The 23722-nt window shown below is 39.0% G+C and overlaps 1 protein-coding gene across 3 annotated transcripts in view; it reads left to right on the top strand.

Moving 5' to 3' along the window:
* The window catches only part of GMPS (guanine monophosphate synthase), a 62740-nt gene extending 39741 nt beyond the window's left edge, over positions 1-22999 (top strand). For all 3 annotated transcript variants that reach the window (XM_073359615.1, XM_073359616.1, XM_073359614.1), the window contains 7 exons: positions 1924-2029; positions 3463-3578; positions 5534-5659; positions 6978-7093; positions 11598-11728; positions 16353-16525; positions 19525-22999. In XM_073359615.1, the coding sequence (XP_073215716.1) occupies positions 1924-2029; positions 3463-3578; positions 5534-5659; positions 6978-7093; positions 11598-11728; positions 16353-16525; positions 19525-19626 (870 nt within the window). In that variant the 3' untranslated portion in view covers positions 19627-22999. The remainder of the gene's footprint in view (positions 1-1923; positions 2030-3462; positions 3579-5533; positions 5660-6977; positions 7094-11597; positions 11729-16352; positions 16526-19524) is intronic.
* The last annotated feature ends 723 nt before the right edge of the window (positions 23000-23722 follow it).

Raw genomic sequence — 23722 nt, 5'->3', positions numbered from 1 at the left:
ACAGGAACTCAGCACCATCACAAACCTCATCACCTTCCACTCCACATACAAGGAGCACTTCTTTAACCTTGCCTTCCTTAACATAAACATATAGTAATGTGTGTGCGCATGCACATGCCCTTATTTATATTTTTTAAAACTATTAAAACAAGACACTCCACTTATTAACCTAATTTCCTTCTTTGACAGGGTTACTGGCCTACTGGGGAAGCAGTAGATGTGATCGATCTTGATTTTAGTAAGGCTTTTGACACAGTCCCACATGACAGTTTTCTAAACAAACTAGGGAAATGTGGTCTAGATTAAATTACGGTAAATTTGGTGCACAACTGATTGAAAGACTGTACTCAAAGAGTAATTACCAGTCATTTGCTCTCGAACTGTGAGGGCATATCTAATGGGGTCCTGCAGGGGTCAGTCTTGGGTCTGGTACTAAATATTTTTATTTATGACTTGGATAATGGAGTGGAGAGTACACTTACAAAATTTGCAGATGACACCAAGCTGGGTGGGGTTGCTAGCACTTTGGAGGACACAGCATTCAGATGTTCTTGACAAAATGGAGAATTGGTTTGAATTCAACAAGATGAAATTAAATAAAGACAAGTTCAAAGTACTTATGTTGGAAAAGTCAAATGCACAGCTACAAAACTGGCTAGGTGGCAGCACTGCTAAAAAGGATCTTGGAGGTTATAGTGAATCAAAAATTGAATGAGTCATCAATGTGATGCAGTTGTGAAAAAGGCTAATATTCTGGGATGTGCTATCAGGACTGTTACGTCTAAAACATGGGAAGTAATTGTCCCACTCTACTAAGCACTGGTGTGGCTTCAGCTGGAGTACTGTTTCCAGTTCTGGGCACCACATTTTAAGAAAAAATTGGAGAAAAACCAGAGGAGAGCAGCAAAAATGATACTAGGTTTAGAAAACCTGATCTATAATATAAGGTTAAAAGAAAGTTAAGGGCTGTTATAAAGAGGCTAGTGAGCAATTGTTCTCCATGTCTGCAGAAGGTAGAGCAAGAAGTAATGGGCTTAATCCGCAGCAAAGGAGATTTAGGTGAGATATTTGGAAAAACTTTTTAACTATAAGGGCAGTTAAGCTCTGGAATAGGCTTCCAAGGGAGGTTGTGGAATCCATGTCATTGGAAACTTTTAAAAGGCTGGACAGACAGCAGCTTTTAAAAGGCTGGACAGACAGCTGTCAGGGATGGTCTCCATTTACGTGGTCCTGCCACAGCACAGAGGGCTGAACTTGGTAATTTCTCATAGTCCCTTCCAGCTCTATATTTCTGTTGATTCCATACTCTTCTCCACCTGGGCAAAGGATAAGAGAACAAACACATGACAGATGTTAGTCATGTTGCTTAATGCATGACTGGAAGGTTCTTAGATACTATAGTGATAAATGCAATATAAGAACTATAGAGAATAGGTGACTGACCACACCACACATATAGTAAATAGTTGATGTGACTGGCCCATAACCTGAAATTTTGTCCGGAGTCTTTGGTGACTAATGAATGTATTTGAAGACTTCTGGGTTGGCTTGTGGATGATTGAACTGAAAAAGCGGCTAAATTTGTATGGCTTATTCACAACAAATAATTTAACCAGCTTTGACCAGAGGCATATCAACTCTAGCAGCTGATGGAACAGTTCTGGGTTTTTTTCCTATCTTTGAAGCTAAATGTGTGGTGAAGATTCATTCTCATCCAATTTTCCCTCTATTAAGCATTTTCTCAAAGCAATGTTCATATGCACTCCTTCCTTTCTGCTTCAGGTATTAGTCCCCAGTACTGGCACTTTTCACAGGACTAATTTGATTAAAACAACATTATCTGTCAACAGATGGTTGGAGTTATTACTAAGGTGCTATTTGAACATGGCAACTTGAATGTAAATTACTTTATTTTCTATGTAGGGTAGAGTAATAGAGCCACTGAAGGACTTCCACAAGGATGAAGTAAGAGTGCTAGGGAGAGAACTTGGTCTCCCAGAAGAACTGGTCTCAAGGCATCCATTCCCAGGTATGGGAGTTAGGGTTAGTGTAATTCATTAAAGTCAAGGACTACAAATGTCTTTAATGTTTTTATTCTAATCCTCAGAATAAGTTTTATATTTGAATATAAGAAAAATTCACCTCTACAATGTAGGGATGTAAAATGTTAACTGGTTACCTGATGAGCATTAGTCTTACCAGTTAACTCACCTTAACCATTAACCCCTGGGCTGGCCAGCCCCCCATTAAATCATGCATTAATCCCCAGCTGCACCACCTGGACGCAGCGGCACAAGCTGCGCCTGCTGGCCATCCCTTTAATTAGTTAACTGTTGAAACAAAATATTCTTTAATCGTTTACACGGTTAATTTTTTAAACAGTATTTATGTCCCTACTACAGTGTTGAGAAAGTAACTTGGTATATCTACCATGGCTTTATATTCAAGCAAATTTTATATTTTCTAGAGATGAAGCACCCCTTATAAGAGAGCCACTGTGCTGTTTATAGTGATAAAAGAAATATTAGTCCAGTAGCTTTTTTTAATATGCTTTCTCTTTCAGCTCCATAGGCCAAAAACTCTATTAACAGTGAGATCTAACTGAATATTATTTGCACAGTCCAGCTTGGAACACTAATATAAGTCATTCCTTCCCAAGAGCAATTTATCTTTTGTAGAAATGAGGGACTGTAAGAGATAGCAACAGTTCTTGACCAGACAGCCTCAGAATTGTATTGTATTTTAGAAAACCGAACCCTCCTAACAGGGATGTCATTGTTTTTAAAAAATGCAAGGAACAAAAGTAGTCCTATAGTTCTTGCCGTAGGTAGTAGCTGGCAGGTGCCACAAATTAGCCTAGTAGCTGGCAGTTTGCACAGACCAGCCTATTAGTAGCACAGGCACTGTATAAAATTATGAATTAGTTTAGGAGTACCACTGTCCTTTTATTAGAAGAGTTGTCAATAGGACACTTCAAGCCAAATTACAAGCAATTTTGTGTTAATCAGCTTTCAAGGCAGTTCCACTGTCAGCATTATTCAGTGATGTGTTCAGCTTGTAATTGTAATGTTTTTGTCAAATCTCCACAACTTTTGCATATACATTGTATAACAGGAGGCAGCAGTGGCAACTGTCTCCTTATTGCTGTAATCACAATCCTTTCTCTCTCTTGCTCGCAAAATGTCAGAGGCACTAACCACTGCCTGACACAACCATACAATTTAGGATGTAGGTAAATGATGTCTGAGTGTACAAGTTAAGTAACGAAAGTGCTGCTTCAGAATAGATTTTGTATATTGTACAATCTTGGTCGAAATGTTGTTAAGCTAACTAATACTGTAAAGTGAACAAACTATAGTTAGTGATAAAGCTGTATCTTCTGAGATTCTTATAATACATATTAAATGTGACTGTTCACTTGCACATTCTTTACTGTAATGCTGTTCTAACTTTGCATTTCAGGTCCTGGCCTAGCAATCAGAGTAATATGTGCTGAAGAACCTTATGTGTGCAAAGACTTCCCTGAAACTAACAACATTTTGAAAATAGTAGCAGATTTTTCTGCAAGTGTTAAAAAGGTAATTAAATATTATTGGAATTAAAGGTGGGTTTCACGGGAACCAATAACATGAAAGAAATATGAAAACTAATTCTTTGGTGAATTACCGGTGAGATTTATAGTATATTAAAATGTACCTGTTACAAATAGTATTGCTGCTTGGTTTGAAAGCTGTTGTTTGGTACTTCATTTGTGTGAACTTGAAGATTTTCTGTGTAGTCAGATAGCATTATTGGTGCTATAACAAAACTGCATTTAAATGTTTAATGTCTTTTAGAAAAAGAAAAGTTGATTATGTACTACTCTACAGCAGCAGAATGAGTTGTTTAGCTAGAACAATCTAAAAATTACTATGCTAAGAGGACTTTTGAGACTGTTTCCAGCCATATAGTATTGGCAGAAAATAGCTGTTGCTCCTCAAAATAATTGTAATCTTCTAGGTTTGCCTGCATGAAGTGTCATTGGGCAGCTAGATCATAATGTGAGAAATAAGGGTCTGATATACTTGTGAGATGTCATAAGCAGGAATTCTGAGAACCCAAGTAAATTAGTAGTGCATCATTTCCTTCTGTTTGCAGCCATTACCTTAATGATAACCTCAGCTGCATCTACTGTCTAGCTGAAAAAGGCTACAGATTAGCTATCAGGAGTTGCACTAAGAGCAATGTGTTCATCACACCTTCCCATAAGTTGCTGAAGAATTACCTGAGCATGTGATACTCCTGATCACCAGTGTAAGTGGAGTCCCAAGGTTATATACAGATCTGCTTTCGTTATGAGGATGCTGTTGTCTTGTGCATCTGGAAGAAATAGCATAAATAGAAACTTCAGTGAATGATACCTTTAGAGGAGGGGTGAACAAACTACAGCCCGCGGGCCACATCTGGCCTGCAAGACTGTCCTGCCCAGCCCCTGAGCCCCCGGCCCCTCCCCTGATGTTCCCCCTCCCCCATAGAGATGCCACCGCGCGGGCAGCACGTCTTGCACCCGCCCACCTCCCAGACTTTCAAATAAGCCTGTTCTGCTGCTCTGAGCAGGGTAAGGGGACGGGGGAGGGCAGGAGGTCCCAGGGACCAGTCAGGGAACAGGGGGTGGTTGGATGGGGCAGAGGGTTCGGGGGGGGGGGGCAGATAAGGGATGGGGTCCTGGGGGAGCAGTTTGGGACGGGGGTCCTGGAAGGGGGCGGTTGGGACAAGGAGTGGGGGAGGGATGGATGGGTTGGAGGTCTTAGGGGGCCTGTCAGGGAGCGGGGCTGTGGATAGGGGTCGGGGAAGTCAGGGGACAGGGAGCAGGGGCAGTTGGGTAGGGTGTGGGGTCCTGGGGGGGGGCGGTCAGGGGACAAGCAGCAGGGGGAGTTGGATGGGTAGGAGGTTCTGAGGGGGGCAGTCGGGGCGGGAAGTGGGAGGGAACGGATAGGGGGCGGGGGCCAGGCTGTTTGGGGAGGCACAGCCTTCCCCACCTGGCCCTCCATACCCTTTCGCAACCCCGATGTGACCCTCAGGCCAAAAAGTTTGCCCACCCCTGCTTTAGAGAGCAAACCTAGAAAGAAAAGTAAGTCAGTCTGTTACTTCTGGAGAGCTAAGTATCAGGGGGAAGCCATGTTAGTCTGTATCCACAAAAACAACAAGGAGTCCGGTGGCACCTTAAAGACTAACAGATTTCATAGAATCATTATTTGAGCATAAGCTTTTTGTGGGTAAAAACCCCACTTCTTGTTCTAGAGAGCCGTGACTCAAACCTGCTAAGCGTGTATGCATTCTGGTTATCAGAACAGAGACTTATAGATTGTACTGTTCCTCATAATGCTTGAACTTTGTTAAATGAAAACCATACTGCAAATCACTCTACAATGAATAAAGCTGTCATAAATTTAAAGTGAACATAAACATTTGGCTGCATAATCATTTATAAGTTTTATCTGAATGTGTCTTTTTACAAAATTTATGAAAAGTGATTTTCTGCCCCCTTGCACAGCCACACACTCTGTTACAAAGGGTCAAAGCATGCACAACTGAAGAGGACCAGGAGAAGCTGATGCAGATCACAAGCCTACATTCACTAAATGCCTTCTTGCTGCCAATCAAAAATGTGGGAGTGCAGGTTAGTGGAGTGGCTCTGTGGAGGTGTTGAAGGTTGCTTATGCTGAGTATAGAAGGCTGCAATATAGTATAATCAATAATTAAAGCTGTAAGAAAAATAAAGAAAATATCATGGTCCAAGAAAAGAAAATTAAAGGAGAATCCACAAGATAAATCACTTTTATTTTTATCTTCTTTTTGCTGGTGTGTGGGCCTTCCAGTAATCTTAGGTCCTCAGAAGGTTATCCAGGCCTTACAAAAGTGACACTCCAGTTGTCTCAGGTCCTTAAGAATCAATAACACTCATCAGCTGCTGTTCCAAAAGACTCATACTGCCCATTCAATCCATTTATATGCTCATTGTAATTAAAAAGAATACCCAAAAAACAAGAGCATTGGCACTAAACAGCTTACCTTTAAAACCCATTTTTGTGAAAATAAAATTCATTTTGTGGACAGTAGGAATACAATACAATATTGAAAGCTCTAAATATAATTTATCATGTTGACATGAAACAGCAAGGGTTCTCTTGACGTTGTTTTATGACTGGGGGTTTACTGGCATCTCTGATTGTATCCATTCTAATTAGTTTTGTTGAGATCAAATTCAAAAGGTACAATGTCTTGGTTGCTTGATTTAAATGGAAGTGTTTTCTGCATTTGCATTAGTATAGCAGTTAGGATATCCTTGCAAGTGGTCTTCTAATGTCGATGAGTTTTTAAAAATAAGTTATTTTTATTTAAATTAATTTTTACTTATTAGCAAAACAGAAGTGCAGACATAGCAAGCTAAATGCCTTCTTCCATTTTGATAGGCTGTTCTTAGAGTATTATGCATGGCAGGGTTCTTAAATTTAGTGGGAGGAGGTGTGCTCTGCTATGTTTGCCAAATTTTTTGTTAAGCTTCTGTTAGATGGCATTGGTTATGTTTTTAAGATATTTTGTAGTTTTTGGCATTTTTAATAGAATGAGATTGAACTTTTAAAATAAGCGTCAAAGGTATAATTTAAACAGATGGCAGCACTGGAAGCTGAGACTGAAATGCCTTTTAAATTCTCTGTAGAATGCCACAATTTTGCTGAGTATTTAAGCTCATTGTTTAGAGGCCCTTCCAATACCCAGGAATTACAAGGCATATTGAAGACGTAGGGTCAAGTTCTGCTCTCAGCTATATCCATGCAGTCACATTGACTTTGGTGGGCTTATAACCGTTAATCAAATGTTGATTTGTTGACTAAAATTTAGTTCTCTAACTTGATTTTTAACTGCTACAAAATAAATGGGAAAGTATTATATTGTTTTGTTTAAGAGAGATCCATTCACTTTCTGTTACTTCCCAGGGTGACTGTCGCTCATATAGCTATGTATGTGGGATCTCCAGTAAAGATGCTCCACACTGGGAGTCTCTTATGTTCCTAGCCAGGCTCATACCACGCATGTGCCACAACATTAACAGGTATACGTTCTCAATTTGGTAGGCAATTACCTTTGTTTCTGGCAATCTGTTTACTAATAATTTTTGTGCATATTATGCAGAAATTAGACTACAGTTTAGAAGCTGAGAACTGAAAGTAGTTAGTATAACTAAGTTTTCCTTTAAATGTTATGGCCTTCATAAAATGTACTTTGAGATTTATTTGTAACCACTGCCTAATGAATTCTGATGTGTAGTTATTCCAAGGATGCACAAACTTGAAATACTCATCAATAAGTTTTCTCTCCTTTTGATGATCACTTGATAAGACAAAATACAGTAAAACTTGTACAAAGCCCTATTCGTCAAGGCAACCTACTGTCTTGCATGGCTGCTCCAAACAATGAATAGATTTATTGGGCTGGAATTTAGAACATCTCTTGAGTTGTCCTAACGCATCTGTCATTGAAGTCACTTGTAAAACTCTTATTGACTAAAATAGGACCAGTGTTAGGCCAACACTAAGCAATCTGAATAATCCAACTTGTTCCATCTCTGTTAGAAAACTACCTCTGTTAAATAGCCCTTTGAGTGTCTGAAGACATGTTTCTCTGTATAGTCTGAAACATTAAATCAATGATAAATAGATGGAATTAATCAGAAAGTGCCTATGGAATATCTAGGTGCATGTTACTATAGAAATCTATACAAGGCAATATAGCAGGTCTGCCATTCAAGCTAATAGTTTAAATAGTTGTGGCTTGAAGGGAAAAAAATGTCCTTTGGTTCTCCTTCCGTATATTATATTGTAATTAACCTGGTAGCACTGCTTGTTTTTAATATTGCATGACACTTCCCATTATAAGATCCTGTTTTCAGTTTCTTTTAATTTTAACTGTTCAGGATGAAATTTTCCATGCCAGGTGTGTTTGCCTCAGGCTGGTTTTTTGTGGGGGGGAAACTTTAGCTAACATGGTTCAGCCATTTCCAAAAATGAGGGTAGGGAAAAATATGTTTTGTCCATATTAAATTCTGTGGTGACCTCTATTTTGAAAAGCTCTAGCGCACCCGTGCTTTGGTGCAGGGATTTGATATTTGGCGGATGCTTGGCCTTTGTGTCAGGATGTGCCTTTTTGCTGTCCCTGTGAAAATCTGCCCAAGTCTGGCCTTTTAAAAAAATCACAGTTCGCACATGCTCAGCTACAATCTCTGAAAATTCCATCCTCACTGAGCATGCTTGAGCCTCTTGCAGCTCCTAGCACTGGTCACACTATGCATGCACCATCCCCAAAGGGCATGCTGTAGCCCAAGGCTACAGGGACAAATCTTGATTTTTCCCCGTAATGGCTGCTCCTTGCTGGTGTGGAGCCAGGCACTGGAACTGAGAGCAGAGAGCCTATCTCTCCAGTACTCTCAATGATCCCCCGACTGGCATCCAGGTAGTGTGGAGGTAGAAGCTGTTTGATTCAAATGCAGAGGGAACAAGAGCCAGATCAGGGGTGAGAAAAACAAGTAAATTGGGATAAGGAGTTTGGTGAGACTGGGACTGGAGGAGGAGGAAGAAACTGACACAAACTGCTGGGCAGGGAGACTGAAAGCTGGGGTGAGGCAGGTGAGCCAGTTTGCGGAGTGATGGGGGAAGTAACTGAGATCGGGTGAGGAGCTGTGGTGAGACTGGGACTAGGAATCAGTAGGCGGGGTTGGGGAGGAGCTCTGACAAGGAGTAGAGTGCAGGTGGAAAGGTGCAAGTGGCTGAGCAAACAGACTGGGACAGAGAGCCAGGGAGGGAAGAGACTAGAGCAAGGAGATGAGGAAGTAATTGTGCAGGGGATACTAGGACTGAGAGTCAGGGGCATGGTGCGGAGACAGATCAGATGAAATCATGGTGAGGGAACTGGGGTTGGTGGGACAAGGAGTTCAGGTGAGGGAGGAGACCTGGGACTTTCTGGGAAAGGAGACTGGAACTAGGTGTGGGGAGGAGAGACTGGGACTCAGACTCCCCCACTGGGGTTGCTGGCTGGGCAAGAAGACTGGGTCTTGGATAAGAAGCCTGAGGAATAAAACTGGGACTGGGTAGGCAAGGAGAATGGGACTGAGACAAGGATCCAAGGCTAGGGAAAAAAGAGGGGGGGCTGTGCATAGAGTGGACCTGCTCTGGGGGTGAATCTGAGTGATGCAGTGAAGGAAGCCGTTGTTTGTAGGACCCCTGCCTCACTTGTTGCATAGTAGGTAGTGAGTGAGACAGGGGATTGCTGGAAGAGAAAGAACTGGCTAAGACAATTGCATGTGGTTCTGGAGAACTGGATTTTATCCCTACCTCTGCCACAGAGTTCCTGTGTGATGCTGAGTAAATCACATAAACAAAACCTTTCACAGTGGGTCACTAATTTATTTCTCACTTTCCAGTTGCCCAGCTTGATACCCTGGGGTCTGATATGCAAAAGTGCTGAGTGCTCACAGCTGCAACTGAAGTGTATGAGAGTTGTGCTTTGAACATTTTAAGTACTCTGAAAAATTGGGTCCTGGGCATGTCAAACCAGAAAAATAAAATTAGTGCAAAATGTTTATCTTAATCTCTCGGTGCCTTATCAGCCTAATCAGTTCGCATCTGTTAAATGGGGATAATATCACCTTGTCTCACAGGAGTATTGTGAAGATAAATTTAAAATATTTGTAAAGCTGATACTATAGTGATGAGCACTATAAAATTAAATTAATAATTCTATATTCAGGTCTGAATAGTGTGCTGCAAATAAGGCATAAGGCCACACAACTAACTACAAGAAGAAAACAAAATACATGAACTGAATGAGGCAGGGTTCCTGTGGAAAAAATAGTGGTGATTACATACTATCTCATAATGTTTCTGCACAGCAGCAACCTTAATTCTAGCACTTCCTAACTTTTGAGTGTTTGACTTACAAGTTTAATAATGTTCCTTTAATATATTTGTGTGTGTGTGTAATGTTATTCTGTTATAAACTGCATGTACTGTTCTGTTCATTCAGTTTTGTTATGTCTCTGGGCATTGTCTGATTCCCAGTGCCTGATTCTCAAACTTTCTCTTTGTGTTTATAGGGGCTTTAAAGGGAGAGGAGGAAGTTAACTTTTGAGTAGTGTATCAAAATAGTCTTCCAACCTCATAATTTCACAGATTTTAGTCTATAACCAAAAAAATAGAATTGAGAGAATACATGCTTGCCCATAATTGGAGTTTATTTGGACACAAGTGTGCTTGCATTTTATTTATTTGTTTATGCTCACAAATTATATGCATTCACATTGGCACACGTGGATGCTTAGGTCTACATGTACATTCCGACAAAGCGTGCTTAAAAATTTAAAGCAAAAATTAGAAATTGCTTTTAGCTAATTTAGCTCTGAAGTTTTGAACTATCCCATGAGGAAAGATTATTGCTGTATGAATCTCTGAACTACCCTAGTAATAAATATAGACTCATGTTTGAGAGGTTTTTTTACTTTTTTTTACTTTTCAAATTTCTCCGTTTGATATGGCAGATTTCTGTTTAGTACTTCTCTGTTAGGCATGTCAAGGACATAACCCCTTTAAAAGTAAGTGTTTACAGTATTAAACTATAATATATCCTAAAGATGTATTAATTTGTCCTGTCCATCAGTCCTTTATCCTATATTTCACCTAACTCCTAGAGCAAGGAAGGAAAAAGAGAGTCCACTGTATGTCCTAACTTGCATAGTTTTGCCACTGAAATTTAAATTATCACATACATTGTAAGGGGGAGTGTCTTTATAATCTGCAGTAGTGCAATCTCCCATTTCTTGTTACAGAAGCTCTGTGTATGAGGGATTTGTTGTTTAATTAAATAGCCTGTACTAACTGAAGTTTCTTCTCTATTCATGAATCTGAACAGCTTCATGTTGTATTTTTTGGTACAGTACAAAGTACAGTTAGATAAAAAGATGAAGCTGGAGTGAATACACAGCTTGAATTCAGAAGATGAATTATTAATATAATAAGCCACCGGAGGTTTATAAATAGCGATAGAGCCATGTAGTCACAGTATGTTATTTCTCAAACTGTGAGGTTAGCCTCCTTAAGGAGGCTTTGATCTCTTTTAAAGGAGATTCCAGGCGAAGCAGAAAGAATGCAAATGTAAAATTTTTATTAAATATTATTGGAACAGTATGAACTTTCACTGTCATCAATGGAAAAGTGAAGAACCCTCTCAGTAACATCAATGAATGGGCATTTTGTTTGGTTCTAAGGAAAAAGCAAGCCAAGAGCTATTGGCACTGTACATAGGAAACCAAAATAAATAAAAGTAAATACCTTTTGAGTTCCAAAAATAAAAAGTACATCAGGTTTACAGAATATATCCAGCTGAAATGTCTTGTCTCTCTTTTTAAACTCAAGGTAGTGGATAAGGGCCAAGGTTAAAAATTCATACTCTGATAGTCTCTGGGTCTCATGTGCTTCATTGCAACACTAAAGATGCAATCTCCAAGCAACCTACTTAATTCTTTCGACATAAAATTTATTTTTCTACAATCTACTTTATCTTCCTAGAGTTGTCTATGTGTTCGGGCCACCAGTCAAAGAACCTCCTACAGATGTTACACCCACTTTCCTGACAACCGGAGTCCTCAGCACTTTACGCCAAGCTGATTTTGAGGCTCATAATATTCTCAGGGAGTCTGGTAAGTGTTTGGCCTGGATACATTAGCTTGTGCTTGTCGCAAAATGTTTGTAATTCTTAAATCACTATGTAGTTACAGATTTAGAGCCAGACTATACAAGAATTGTGCTGTGTATCTTCAAAAAATCACTACTTAATGTGGTGGTAGCCTTATTTTAAATCCTGAGATAAATGGCATGAGTTGCTAGATGTTGTCCAAATAGAGTAAAATGTAGAGGGTCTTTAACATTATTACTCTACAGAAATCACTTCAGAAAGTAATTTTCTGACGCTACATAGTGCCTGATTATGAATTCATCCTTTATTTGTCTGATAACAGTTTCTTCCTCTTGTACTTTCCATTTCTCTATGGAATTGTGTGAATGAATCACAATGTTAAGAAATTACGTATGATATTCTTACCATGTTCACTTGTAGTGATATTCATTCCTTAACCAAACATAAATATTTGAGAGATGATTTAAAATATTAAACAATGGAAACCTATGAATAAGTGTAGCCAGACCTGCTGAGAGCAAAAAAAAACGTCTTAGCACATTCAGCCCACTCTCCACTATTGAACCATCTCTTCATATTAATTTTTTGCTTCTCAATCCATCAAAGAAGATAAATCTAGGAAAAACTACTGTTCAGCTTGAAGAAATCTCAAACTTCAGATGACAATTTTTCAATTTCATCTCAAGAAGTTAGAATCAACCTGGTTAAAACAGAAAAGAATGACAGCTAGATAACTTCTCAATGGGCTTTCAAATAGAAGACTTCTAAGGAAATGGCTGAATAATGATTTATATGTACAGGAATAATCTGTGTTTACCAGGAGTAAAAGAACTGTGCAAAGAAAAACCTCCAGATTTCTTCCAAGATCATATTGTTTTGTGAGAACAAGGAAGCTTCTCAAGAATAAGCCAAATGTACAGATCCTCACACCATCTGCCACCAAGTTTTTTTTTCAATTTTAACTTTAAAATAAAAAGGCTAAACTGCATTTGTAAAACCAACAATTGCAAGCCTATGCACAGTAACACTATCAACACTTACCACTGAAAAAATGTTTAATTTCCTCTAATGCCTAAACTACAGAGTGAGTCTGGGAATATGATAACCTACAGTTTCAGTTAACTTCTAATATAGCTCACTGCTCAGTTATATGTCAGAGCTTGAGAGGTTCATGGTAAGTGTATGTGAGACCATTAATCAAATTCACCTAAATATTTTTTCTTCCATTATCTGCAAATCAAGTTACTGAGGAATAAGACTTTGACTCTTTTTTGTTTGCGAAGTTAAAAAAACATTGAAACCCAGAAAGCAACACTAGCAAAACATAAAGGGTAAAATTTTCTAAAGCACTTAAATGACTTACGCTCTTCTGTCCTATTGACTTTTAGTGTTTGTCACTTTTAAAAATGGGACATGGGCTCCTAAGTGACTTAGATGGGTCTGAAAATGTTTAACAAAGACGAGTTAAGAATTAAAAGACAAAATGTGACTCTAAATCATTTAAGATCATTATAATGTGATTACACACCTTTATGACAGTGTATATCTTGCCTATGTTAACATATTTGTTAAACAGATCTTATCAGTCTGATTCACTAATAACAAGCACTTATTCAGATAAATTCTTGGAGAGATGCCAATTGCAAATTGTCTCTACTCAAGGAGTGTAAATATGAGAAACTGCAAAATCTTTCAATGAACTGGTGTGAAAAACCATCACGTTTTCACGGTGAGAGATTTGAGCTCAATCCACGTAGTTTATCTAAGAGATGGGTAAGAGGTGACTTGATCAGGGACAATGAGTACGTAAATGGGGAGAAGAGATATTAATGGTCTCTTTGATTTAGCAGACAGAGGCATTACAAGAACCTTTGGCTGGAAGTTGAAGCTAGATTAATTAAAATTGGAAATAAGGTGTACATCTGTAACCATTGGAACCCCTTGCCAAGGGATGAAGTGGCTTCTCAGTTTTTCAGGATTGGGTGTCTTGCTAAAAGATACATCTCTTGTTCATTCAGAAGTGAAGCTTGATGTAGGAATTACTAAGTGGCATTCTATGGCCTGTGTTATGCATGTCAAACTAGATTAAGGCCCCTCTGGTCATAGAATCTATGAATTCCAATGACATAATGGAGAGCTTAACAATTTATTCACATCTTTATGTAGTTCTATCTCCCTACCAATGCAGAATTGTTTCCTACTCTTTGTTTTGTAGCATTTTGTCCAGTCTGGTTCTAAATGTTGTTCCTCAAGTGATGGTCGCTATTTGTATTCCACTGTGGGTACACATGTGCTGTGTGTGAATGAGATCAGAAGAATTTTGCTAGCAGTGTCAGTTGTCCCTTTGCTCCCCATGGGGCAACTATTATGCCCAATATCCCAGGCTTCAAAAATTGTATTTCCTGCCCCTGGGCTTTCCTGATCAGTGTCAACTATCAGAAATGTCTCTACTGCCTCAGAGAAGCTCATGTCTCTTTGAAGTGTGCTATTTGCCAATCCTTCCCCAGCTGAACTCACCAAGCATGTGACTACAGACAGGAAATTTCGTATTGATTGTGTAATGAGGCCCAATCTGACCCTAGCACAGTGCCTCTCAACCTGCTTACCATTGTGGACCGCATATGCAGCTCTCTGTGTTATGTGGGCTGCATCCACACGATGTACAGACACTTCCCTGGTTACGCAAATCCAACTTACGCAAATCCACACTTACGGAAAAAGTTCCGTAAGCTAGAAATAGGAGGGGGTTGGTTTGTTCGTTTGTTTGTTTGTTGTGTAATGGTCAGAGATACGTTTCCAACTTACGCAAAATTCGAGTTACACAAGGCGTTCCAGAACGGATTGGTTGTGTAAGTTGGGGAGCGTCTGTATATACTACCTGTATGGCCCTGAGGATGTCAGATGGCCGCTACACCATAGAATTCCTCTCCCTTCCCCCTCCGAAACCACCTATCCTGTCTGGCTTCTGGGATCACTCTTATGAGAGGATGCTCTTGCAAGAGGAAGCTCCCTCCTCCATCAGTGAGCTTTAAGGTGGTACCACCTCAGTACTGGGGAAAGTTTTTATCCAAAATATTTCCTCATCCACAAAAAGAAAGGGGGAGGATAGAGACCCATCCTAGATCACGGCTGACTGTCGACTCAGACAACTGGTTCACAGCTCTTGATCCGAAGGATGCCTACTTCCATATAAACATCCCACCCCTTTTAGGTCCGAACCGCCAGCAGTATCAGATAGTATCCTTTGGCCTAGCAATAGCATCAAGAGAACTTACAAAAGTGCTGTCTGTAGTGGCAGCTCACTTCTGGCGCCACAGTTCATCAGTCTTCCCCAACCTCAACGATTCCCTAGTGATAGAGAGATCTCAGCTGGAGGTACAGAGAGCAGCCTCATCCCTGCTCTTTGCTAGGACTTTGCGTAAACAGAAACGTCCCACACAGACTATGGAGTTTATTGGAGCAACACTGAACTCTATTGGTGTCAAGGAATATCTTCCTCAGGACAGATTGCAGTCCATAAAAGATCTCGTCTCCCTGCTCAGACTGAGCCCATAGATGTCAGTCTATTTGTGCCTCAACAAAGGCGGAGCCTCATCAAGGGCATCACACAGGTGCAGGAAGCCATGTGACCTAGGTGGATGAAGCACGAATAGACAGTGATCATATATGTTCCCCTGCTGTGGTGGGATGCCTATCCAAAAGAGCATACAGTGTAAGGGACATGGACTCCCCAAGAGCCCAGGATGCACATATAAACCACCTAGAATTGTAAGCAGTCTGCAAGGGCTTCAAACAATTCCAACCACTCTTGTAAACCCACCACATTCCAATGATGTTAGACTACATGACAACAGTTTTCTAAATGAGTAAACAAGGGGGAGCAAGATCTACCCCTCTCTGCATGGAAGCTGTTAATCAGAGTGATTTGGTGACTAACTAATCGACATTGCTAGTTAAAATCTTCTGATCTCAGGTACATGGAGCACATGCATGCTCTTGGTGGAATATACAAAGTAAGTAACCTCTCTTCGCAAGGCTTCCACTACTACTCTTTGACTATTGTTTCACAACACTACTTGGAAGCTCTTCCTGATATTCAATCTGAATTTTCCCTTCTGTAATATTTTTCAGTTACCCCTGCTAGAAGGAAGAAACCCTCCCTGAGCTCACTGCCAGATATGTCATACTTCCTCTTATCCGATACTGAAAAATGGGAGAAGAGTTGCTTGGATAATACCCCCAATATGCATAATTTTCACTGAAAGTTAGCCACTTGTATGAATGAGTTCTGCATTCCCTGTTCTATGTAAAAAGGGCTCCTACCATATTTGGCAATACTGGTAGTTTAAATGTATAGACCATTAATATTATATGAAAGTATGATCACGATGATCCTTCACGGGGGCAACATGACCTTTTGGGGGAAGGTTGCAAAACTATAGCTCAAAAAACTTCTTGTCCATTTCAGTATATTTCATTGTATATTATGTTGTCTGTCTATGTATGAAAATGATGCAAAGGTTTATTCCATTATTATGCATATCTTACAAACGTAGCATAATTTGGAGTAAAATAATCTGTTTAGACAACATTGTTAATATCAAGCTTTTATCACCATTTTGCTTAAGGTTATGCTGGAAAAATCAGCCAGATGCCAGTAATTTTGACACCATTGCATTTTGACCGAGACCCCCTACAGAAACAACCTTCCTGCCAGAGATCTGTGGTTATTCGAACCTTTATCACTAGTGACTTCATGACAGGCATTGCAGCAACTCCTGGCAGTGAGATCCCAGAAGAGGTAATAGTTCCTGTTTATTTATTTATTTATTTATTTTTAATTCTTTTTGGAGTGAGCTGGTAACCCAAGATGATTTTCATATTGTCTGTTTTTTGGGTGATTTATAACTTTAAGATAACTTTTATAAAAGTTATGTAATACTTGACTCCTGTTTACTATTTTGATTTGTCAGTGCACTTTACTTAAAGGAAACCCTGCCATAGGATAAGCCCATAAGGATGTTGTGACAGGTTGATAAAACAAGGTAACAGTAGTCAAAAATCCTACTACTTAAGAATATTCACCAAAACGTTAAAGCCTTTGAGGGCCTAGAATTAGGTGCTTACTTCCATATTTAGAAGCAGCCCAACTTTCAAAAGTCATTGATTTCAGTGGGAGTTGTGGTTGCTCAGCACTTCAGAAAAACTGACTAGTTATATTGAGGGGCTTACACAGATTTGGGAGCCCAATTTTAGGCACTTGTTTTGCTAATTTTGGCCATTCCCACCATTCTCATGTACTTTCAAGATTTTAAAAAAATATGGTATGTGTAAAGAATGGTATAAATCTGACCTTTTGAGTTTCTTGGGTTTTCTATTTGTTATTGTCTCAATCCTAATTCACACTTTTTTAAGTTTAAGTGTTTGGAAATTATTCCTGCATAGGTCAGAGTAGCATAAATACGTATGATTATAAATTCTTTGACTTGGCTCAAGGAAGTCTTATGTAAAAGATTTTAAAAATATTGATAGTTAAAACGTAAACATAATGTATTAAACCATTCCAATGTACACACATGGGAATCTTCATTTTAACTGGGAGTTTACATTTCTAATTTTACATCTTAAATGCATGTTTTGTGCTATAAAGCTTCGGTGTCTCAAAATGTTGAATCAGAGAATCAGAATCCTAGAATATCAGGGTTGGAAGGGACCTCAGGAGGTCATCTAGTCCAACCCCCTGCTCAAAGCAGGACCAATCCCCAACTAAATCATCCCAGCCAGGCTTTGTCAAGCCTGACCTTAAAAATATCTAAGGAAGGAGATTCCACCACCTCCCTAGGTAACGCATTCCAGTGTTTCACCACCCTCCTAGTGAAAAAGTTTTTCCTAATATCCAACCTAAACCTCCCTCACTGCAACTTGAGACCATTACTCCTTGTTCTGTCATCTGCTACCACTGAGAACAGTCTAGATCCATCCTCTTTGGAACCCCCTTTCAGGTAGTTGAAAGCAGCTATCAAATCCCCCCTCATTCTTCTCTTCCGCAGACTAAACAATCCCAGCTCCCTCAGCCGCTCCTCATAAGTCATGTGATCCAGTCCCCTAATCATTTTTGTTGCCCTCCGCTGGACTCTTTCCAATTTTTCCACATCCTTCTTGTAGTGTGGGGCCCAAAACTGGACACAGTACTCCAGATGAGGCCTCACCAATGTCGAATAGAGGGGAACGATCACATCCCTCGATCTGCTGGCAGTGGCCCTACTTATACATCCCAAAATGCCATTGGCCTTCTTGGCAACAAGGGCACACTGTTGACTCATATCCAGTTTCTCGTCCACTGTAACACCTAGGTCCTTTTCTGCAGAACTGCTGCCGAGCCATTCGGTCCCTAGTCTGTAGCGGTGCATGGGATTCTTCCGTCCTAAGTGCAGGACTCTGCACTTGTCCTTGTTGAACCTCATCAGATTTCTTTTGGCCCAATCCTCTAATTTGTCTAGGGCCCTCTGTATCCTATCCCTACCCTGCAGCGTATCTACCTCTCCTCCCAGTTTAGTGTCATCTGCAAACTTGCTGAGGGTGCAATCCACACCATCCTCCAGATCCTTTATGAAGATATTGAACAAAACCGGCCCCAGGACCGACCCTTGGGGCACTCCACTTGATACCGGCTGCCAACTAGACATGGAGCATTTGATCACTACCCGTTGAGCCCGACAATCTAGCCAACTTTCTATCTACCGTATAGTCCATTTGTCCAGCCCATACTTCTTTAACTTGCTGGCAAGAATACTGTGGGAGACCGTGTCAAAAGCTTTGCTAAAGTCAAGGAACAACACGTCCATTGCTTTCCCCTCATCCACAGAGCCAGTTATCTTGTTATAGAAGGCAATTAGATTAGTCAGGCATGACTTGCCCTTGGTGAATCCATGCTGATTAGTAGCATTGTAAGAAAATAGCATTGAATGTGTGGAAGAAATGTACACCTAAGGAAGTAAACTGAAGTTGATTTAAAATTCCAGGTGCTTGTGGAGAGCAATATTGTGTTGTGGCATATGGAATTGTATATTACTCTACAGCACACACTAATAGGATACCTGGAACAAAATATATAATTACACTGTCAGTGCACTTCAAGCTGTGGAAATTATTTGGCAAGCTTTCTTCTTTTGCAAGGAAGATGAGACTTTCTTATCAGATCCACAAATTATTATTCAATACTCATTCTGGGGTACTCTTGCTGACACTAGCTAGGTTTTGAACTCTGGAAGACAGGAGGCTCTAAATAGAGAACCTTTTTCTCTGAAACATTCTTTCTCTGTTGTTCCTATAGACTTCATTTGTCCAGAGCATGATTTACAGTTCATCTTTTTATTCAGGCTGTTACTTTTGTGTGAGTGGCGCTCATGTTGAGGAGTACATTTTTATTTTTATACTTTGCCAATTTGTTTGAAATTATTGGCTGTAGTATTTTATGAGGCACTGAAATTTGGTATGATTGCTTCATTTTTATAAATTAAAAATGTTTTCAAGATAATTTTATTTTGTCAAGTGAGATACTTTGTACTTAGCTCCCACTTTTTGATTGGTATCCTAATTGTAACAGGGGAAGTCAGTAAAGGTAAGGATTTTTTGGGGTATTTTCTTATTGGTGTCTGTGTACTTGTAGTATCTGTTTGTTCTTCTGTTTGCGTCCAGACTACTATGGTAAAGAACTTTCTTTTAAATATTTCCATTTTTATAGGATGCAGTTTTTCCAAAGTAAATTTGTCACAAGTGCTTTTTTCCTTTTAATCATAGGTTGTGTTGAAGATGGTGACAGAGATTAAGAAGATTCCTGGCATTTCTCGGGTGATGTATGACTTGACATCAAAGCCACCAGGGACTACTGAGTGGGAGTAACTAATTTTTTTTTCTATTGAAGTACTGTGTGCAGTTTAAATTATATCAGAAACCATTCCCAGTGTTGACATGCAGTACTGTGAAAAGAGTGACTGGAGCTGCTACATAACATCTGATCCCTCTCCTGGAGCATAAATCTGCAGTTAAGAGCTATGTTGGGGATAACTGTAAGTGGGGCTGAGGATTTGTACGGGTAAATAATCATGGCAGCATTGCCTGTGCGCAGACAGATTCATATTGCTTTTGCCTTTACTGATTCTTCCTGTTTTCATGTGTTTTATCGTTACTGTCATTTCAATGTCTCTGTTTTTGTACACTGTGTAAAAAGAGACAGTTTATTTACTTTTACCAAAATCATTGTTACAGCCTAAAAATGTAAAATGAATAATTAATGTGACCAACTGCTTTTGAACAGATTTATTATAAATAAATATTTTGCCAAATGGAGTAGTGGGTACTGTTGAGTTGTGGAATTAATGTGTATCTGTTTGCTGTGTACTGGTAAGCCTGTTCTATATTGTTGGAAGTATTAGCCGATGGCAATAACACTGAATTCTGAAAGATTGATGCTAAAATAATATGAAATGTCCTTTCATCTTCCTTTTTCTGCTCACTCCCTCTTACATCACTTTCTCTTGACAGATTGAATATGTATGTGGACAACAAACACGTACATCTATACTTCCCAATAAGCTTCAATATACATTTAATGATATCTGATACTATAAAATATAAGGCAGTATATACTCTGGGGACTCTGATGCAATGGTAACAGTGGGAGTGAAGTTTGAGCAGCTGATTGCATCAGACCCACCAGTTCTAGTTAGTGTAACCTACTTCAGTTTTGCTGTTTTTTAAACTCCTGCACAACAACCCATCCCCCTCCCACTGCCTGTCTCTGCATTTTTGTTTATACTTGGTAAGAGTTTGCTGTATAGAGATTTCCTTTTACCAGGGAAGTATTTGTGTGTGTTGTACGGAGTTTGATTTTGAGATTGTTATGCTCTTTGAATATCTGGTTGTCATCAGAGGTGACTTTAGCCAAGCAGAATACAAATTACTTCAGTCATTTGTATATTGCTGTTTTCTATTTAAGTAAGGGGTAACTCACAAGAAGGGATATAGTTATCATTGGACCGCCCATATTTCTCTAGTATGTTGAGGCCAAAGGCCAAGTATTTCCAGCCACCTAAGAAGTTTGGTAATCTCATATAACTGCAGTGCTTGAAGTGTTATTCTTGTAACAGTTAAAGGTTCTGACCTGAGCAGCTTTACTAGATACTTGTACAGTTGGAACCTTAATTATGTATCCAGATTAATTCTTTTCATCATGTCCATTTTTGAAACTGTATTTCATTCAGCTGTGAAATTACCTTATATCTGTTATAAAGTGGGGAAGTTCAGAGCTGTCTCTGATCACTTATTTTCCATTACATAGATTTTTTTTAACTGGAATAATGGCTGATAAACATTTATTTTAACAAGTTGACCACCTTTTGATTCCACATGTTTTTGATTTTTAGTACTACTTGCATAAACTTATACTATAAAAGTTTAGTTTAATTAATCACTTTTTAGTGTCATAATACTTTTACCTATGCCACTTGGGAGTATGTATCTTAGTTATGGGGTGGGATATTGTACAGAAGCATCTTCCGGCTTTTTGAAAAGTTTAATGAACATCTCACAGCATAGAAATGTTGTTAGTGGTAGGGAGGCAGAAGGTTCTAGTGGCTAGAGCACATGACCAGAAGTCAGGAGACCAGTTTCTAATCCTAACTCTCCTGCTTTGACACCTTGGGTAGTCATGTAACCTTAACCTCTATGTGCCTCAGTTTTCCCATTTATAAAATGGGGATAATAATTACCATACCCATCCTTCTAGAGCTATATGAGCTCTTTGGATGAAAAGTGCTATGTAAGTGAAGTATTGCTATTATATGTAATGCAGTCTCACTGTTGGCCTACGAGCCGTAAAACCTTTCAATTAGAGTAACTTTAATCACCAAAAGTTAACAAGTATTCATTGGGACAGACGAATATTCCATCTTTCAGTCCTATTGAAAACCGCCATTTTAACTCCTCTTCCATAGTTCAATTTTAACAAAACTCCCTGATCAAATTATGGCCTTAATATTATATATTTAATTTTTGTCATAACAGTACTGAGGATAGTTATTTTCATGAATGTAGAGATGTATAATACACAAATGACACAATCACAAGTAGATAAGGGCAATTCCATTTCAGTGAGCTGAAGAGATACTTCATATTCGATAAATATACTTCATATTCTCTATGTAGCCTTTGTCGCTTCTGCACGTAAACTTGCTATTATTGCTGTTGTCACCGGTTCTGCTAATGTTCTAAATTAGACCTTGAGAGCAAAGAGGGGGGAGAGGAAATGGGGAATGAAGCACTGAAGCTTGTTATCGAAATTAGAGGGCATCTCTTTAACTCTTAGAATTCTGGCATTTTTCTGACTCTTCTTCTAAGGCATTTATTTAGTTGGCATCCATGTAAATAAATATGGAGTATATAGTCTCATAGTTATGATGTAACTCAAAAGAAGATACAATACACAGTCTGGCCATAGCATCCAGAGGGTTAAATAAATTGTATCCTATTGACTGTAACATACATACATTCAGGAAGAATATTTTTCATATGTGGTGCATGTCAGATACTTAAGTCAAACTGTCATAGGAGTTGCATCTTAACTACGGTTACAGTATATACACGTATAGGGGGTGTGTATTGAAGTTTGATGTACATATTTTCATCATATCTGATCTATACCATAGTAGTTTGCTTTCAGGTCTCTATTAATAAAGTGGAGCTTGACATACCCCATATTTTTAGGCACATCTTTTTTACTAGAAAAATGAATATTAGAATATATTTAGGGTATATAAAATATTGCATTATGAACAGAATGTCTTATTTCAATAAGATTCCTAGGTCTTAAAATATCTCCCGCCCTTTTTGTTCAATACCCATACTATACATTTGGGAAGTGTTGAGTTATTCTTAGTGGGGTTGACATCAATTGCCATCCCAGCAGTTCTTGAATGTACTTTATGGAGTCAACATATGTAGTACAGCCAGATGCAAAGGGAGAATAGCACATTTTTACATTAGGTCATGAGTAAACTTAGTGTATAGTTGACTAAAAACAGAAGTGTAGCTGCCCTGTACAACTTGTTCACCTCAGGTCTTCAGTGAGACATGTCAACATTTTAAAAGGAATTTGTATTGGGGGGAGGTATTTCCCATCATTCTCAATTTTTTAAACATTTTTCTGCTTGTGAAATGATATCAAGTACTGTGAGCCTTAATTTTTATCCACAAATAAAAAATGTACAGTATGTTACTTGTTTGAATGTGTGTGTGATTTATTTTGTGGGGTTTAAAGCAGGAATTGCATTTGAGTGGATGGTCCATTTTGGAGCCAGGGGTGAGGGGAGGGAAGAGCAAAAAAAGATGAAATCACTGTTCTTAAATCCTGAACCACTTGCGAGAGAAACATCCAGGAGCAAGAAAGCATCTCTGTAAGTGCTGCCTCCCTTCAAAATATTGTGTGAGATGCATTTAAAGTGGTCCCATTGATGATTGTGCCTAACTCCTAAGATTGGTGGGAGGATGGGTGTAATGTTCAAAGAGGAGAATAGACTTGTCCTAAACTTTTCAGTGAAATACAAGGTTTGAATTTAGTCTCTCCTTTACTGTGATTATAACATTATTCTCTAGCTTCTCATGTGAAATTCCTTCAGAGAAGAAGAGCATTACATTTATACTTATGGCATTTGTTTAAATATAAAAAACAAACTATAGCTGATGGACCTGTACTGTTTTATGAATCCTCAAACTCTATTTCTCTTTTATGACTATATTACAATAGTGATAAGCCTATGCTCTTCCTAATTTGAAAATTCAGTACTGCATATAAATTGCCGCTTTAAAAAAAAGGGCAGCTGAAATGCTTTTGCTCACAAGACACATTTCCACATGCAATCTTAAGTGCTTCCTGTCAGCACTAATAGCATAAATGAACATGGAACATTTGATCATGTATCTCCCCTTTGGAATGAATTAA

The sequence above is a fragment of the Lepidochelys kempii genome, chromosome 9, assembly GCF_965140265.1.
Source record: "Lepidochelys kempii isolate rLepKem1 chromosome 9, rLepKem1.hap2, whole genome shotgun sequence".
In the NCBI taxonomy this organism is placed as follows: domain Eukaryota; kingdom Metazoa; phylum Chordata; order Testudines; family Cheloniidae; genus Lepidochelys; species Lepidochelys kempii.
This window is presented reverse-complemented; position numbering and strand designations above follow the sequence as displayed.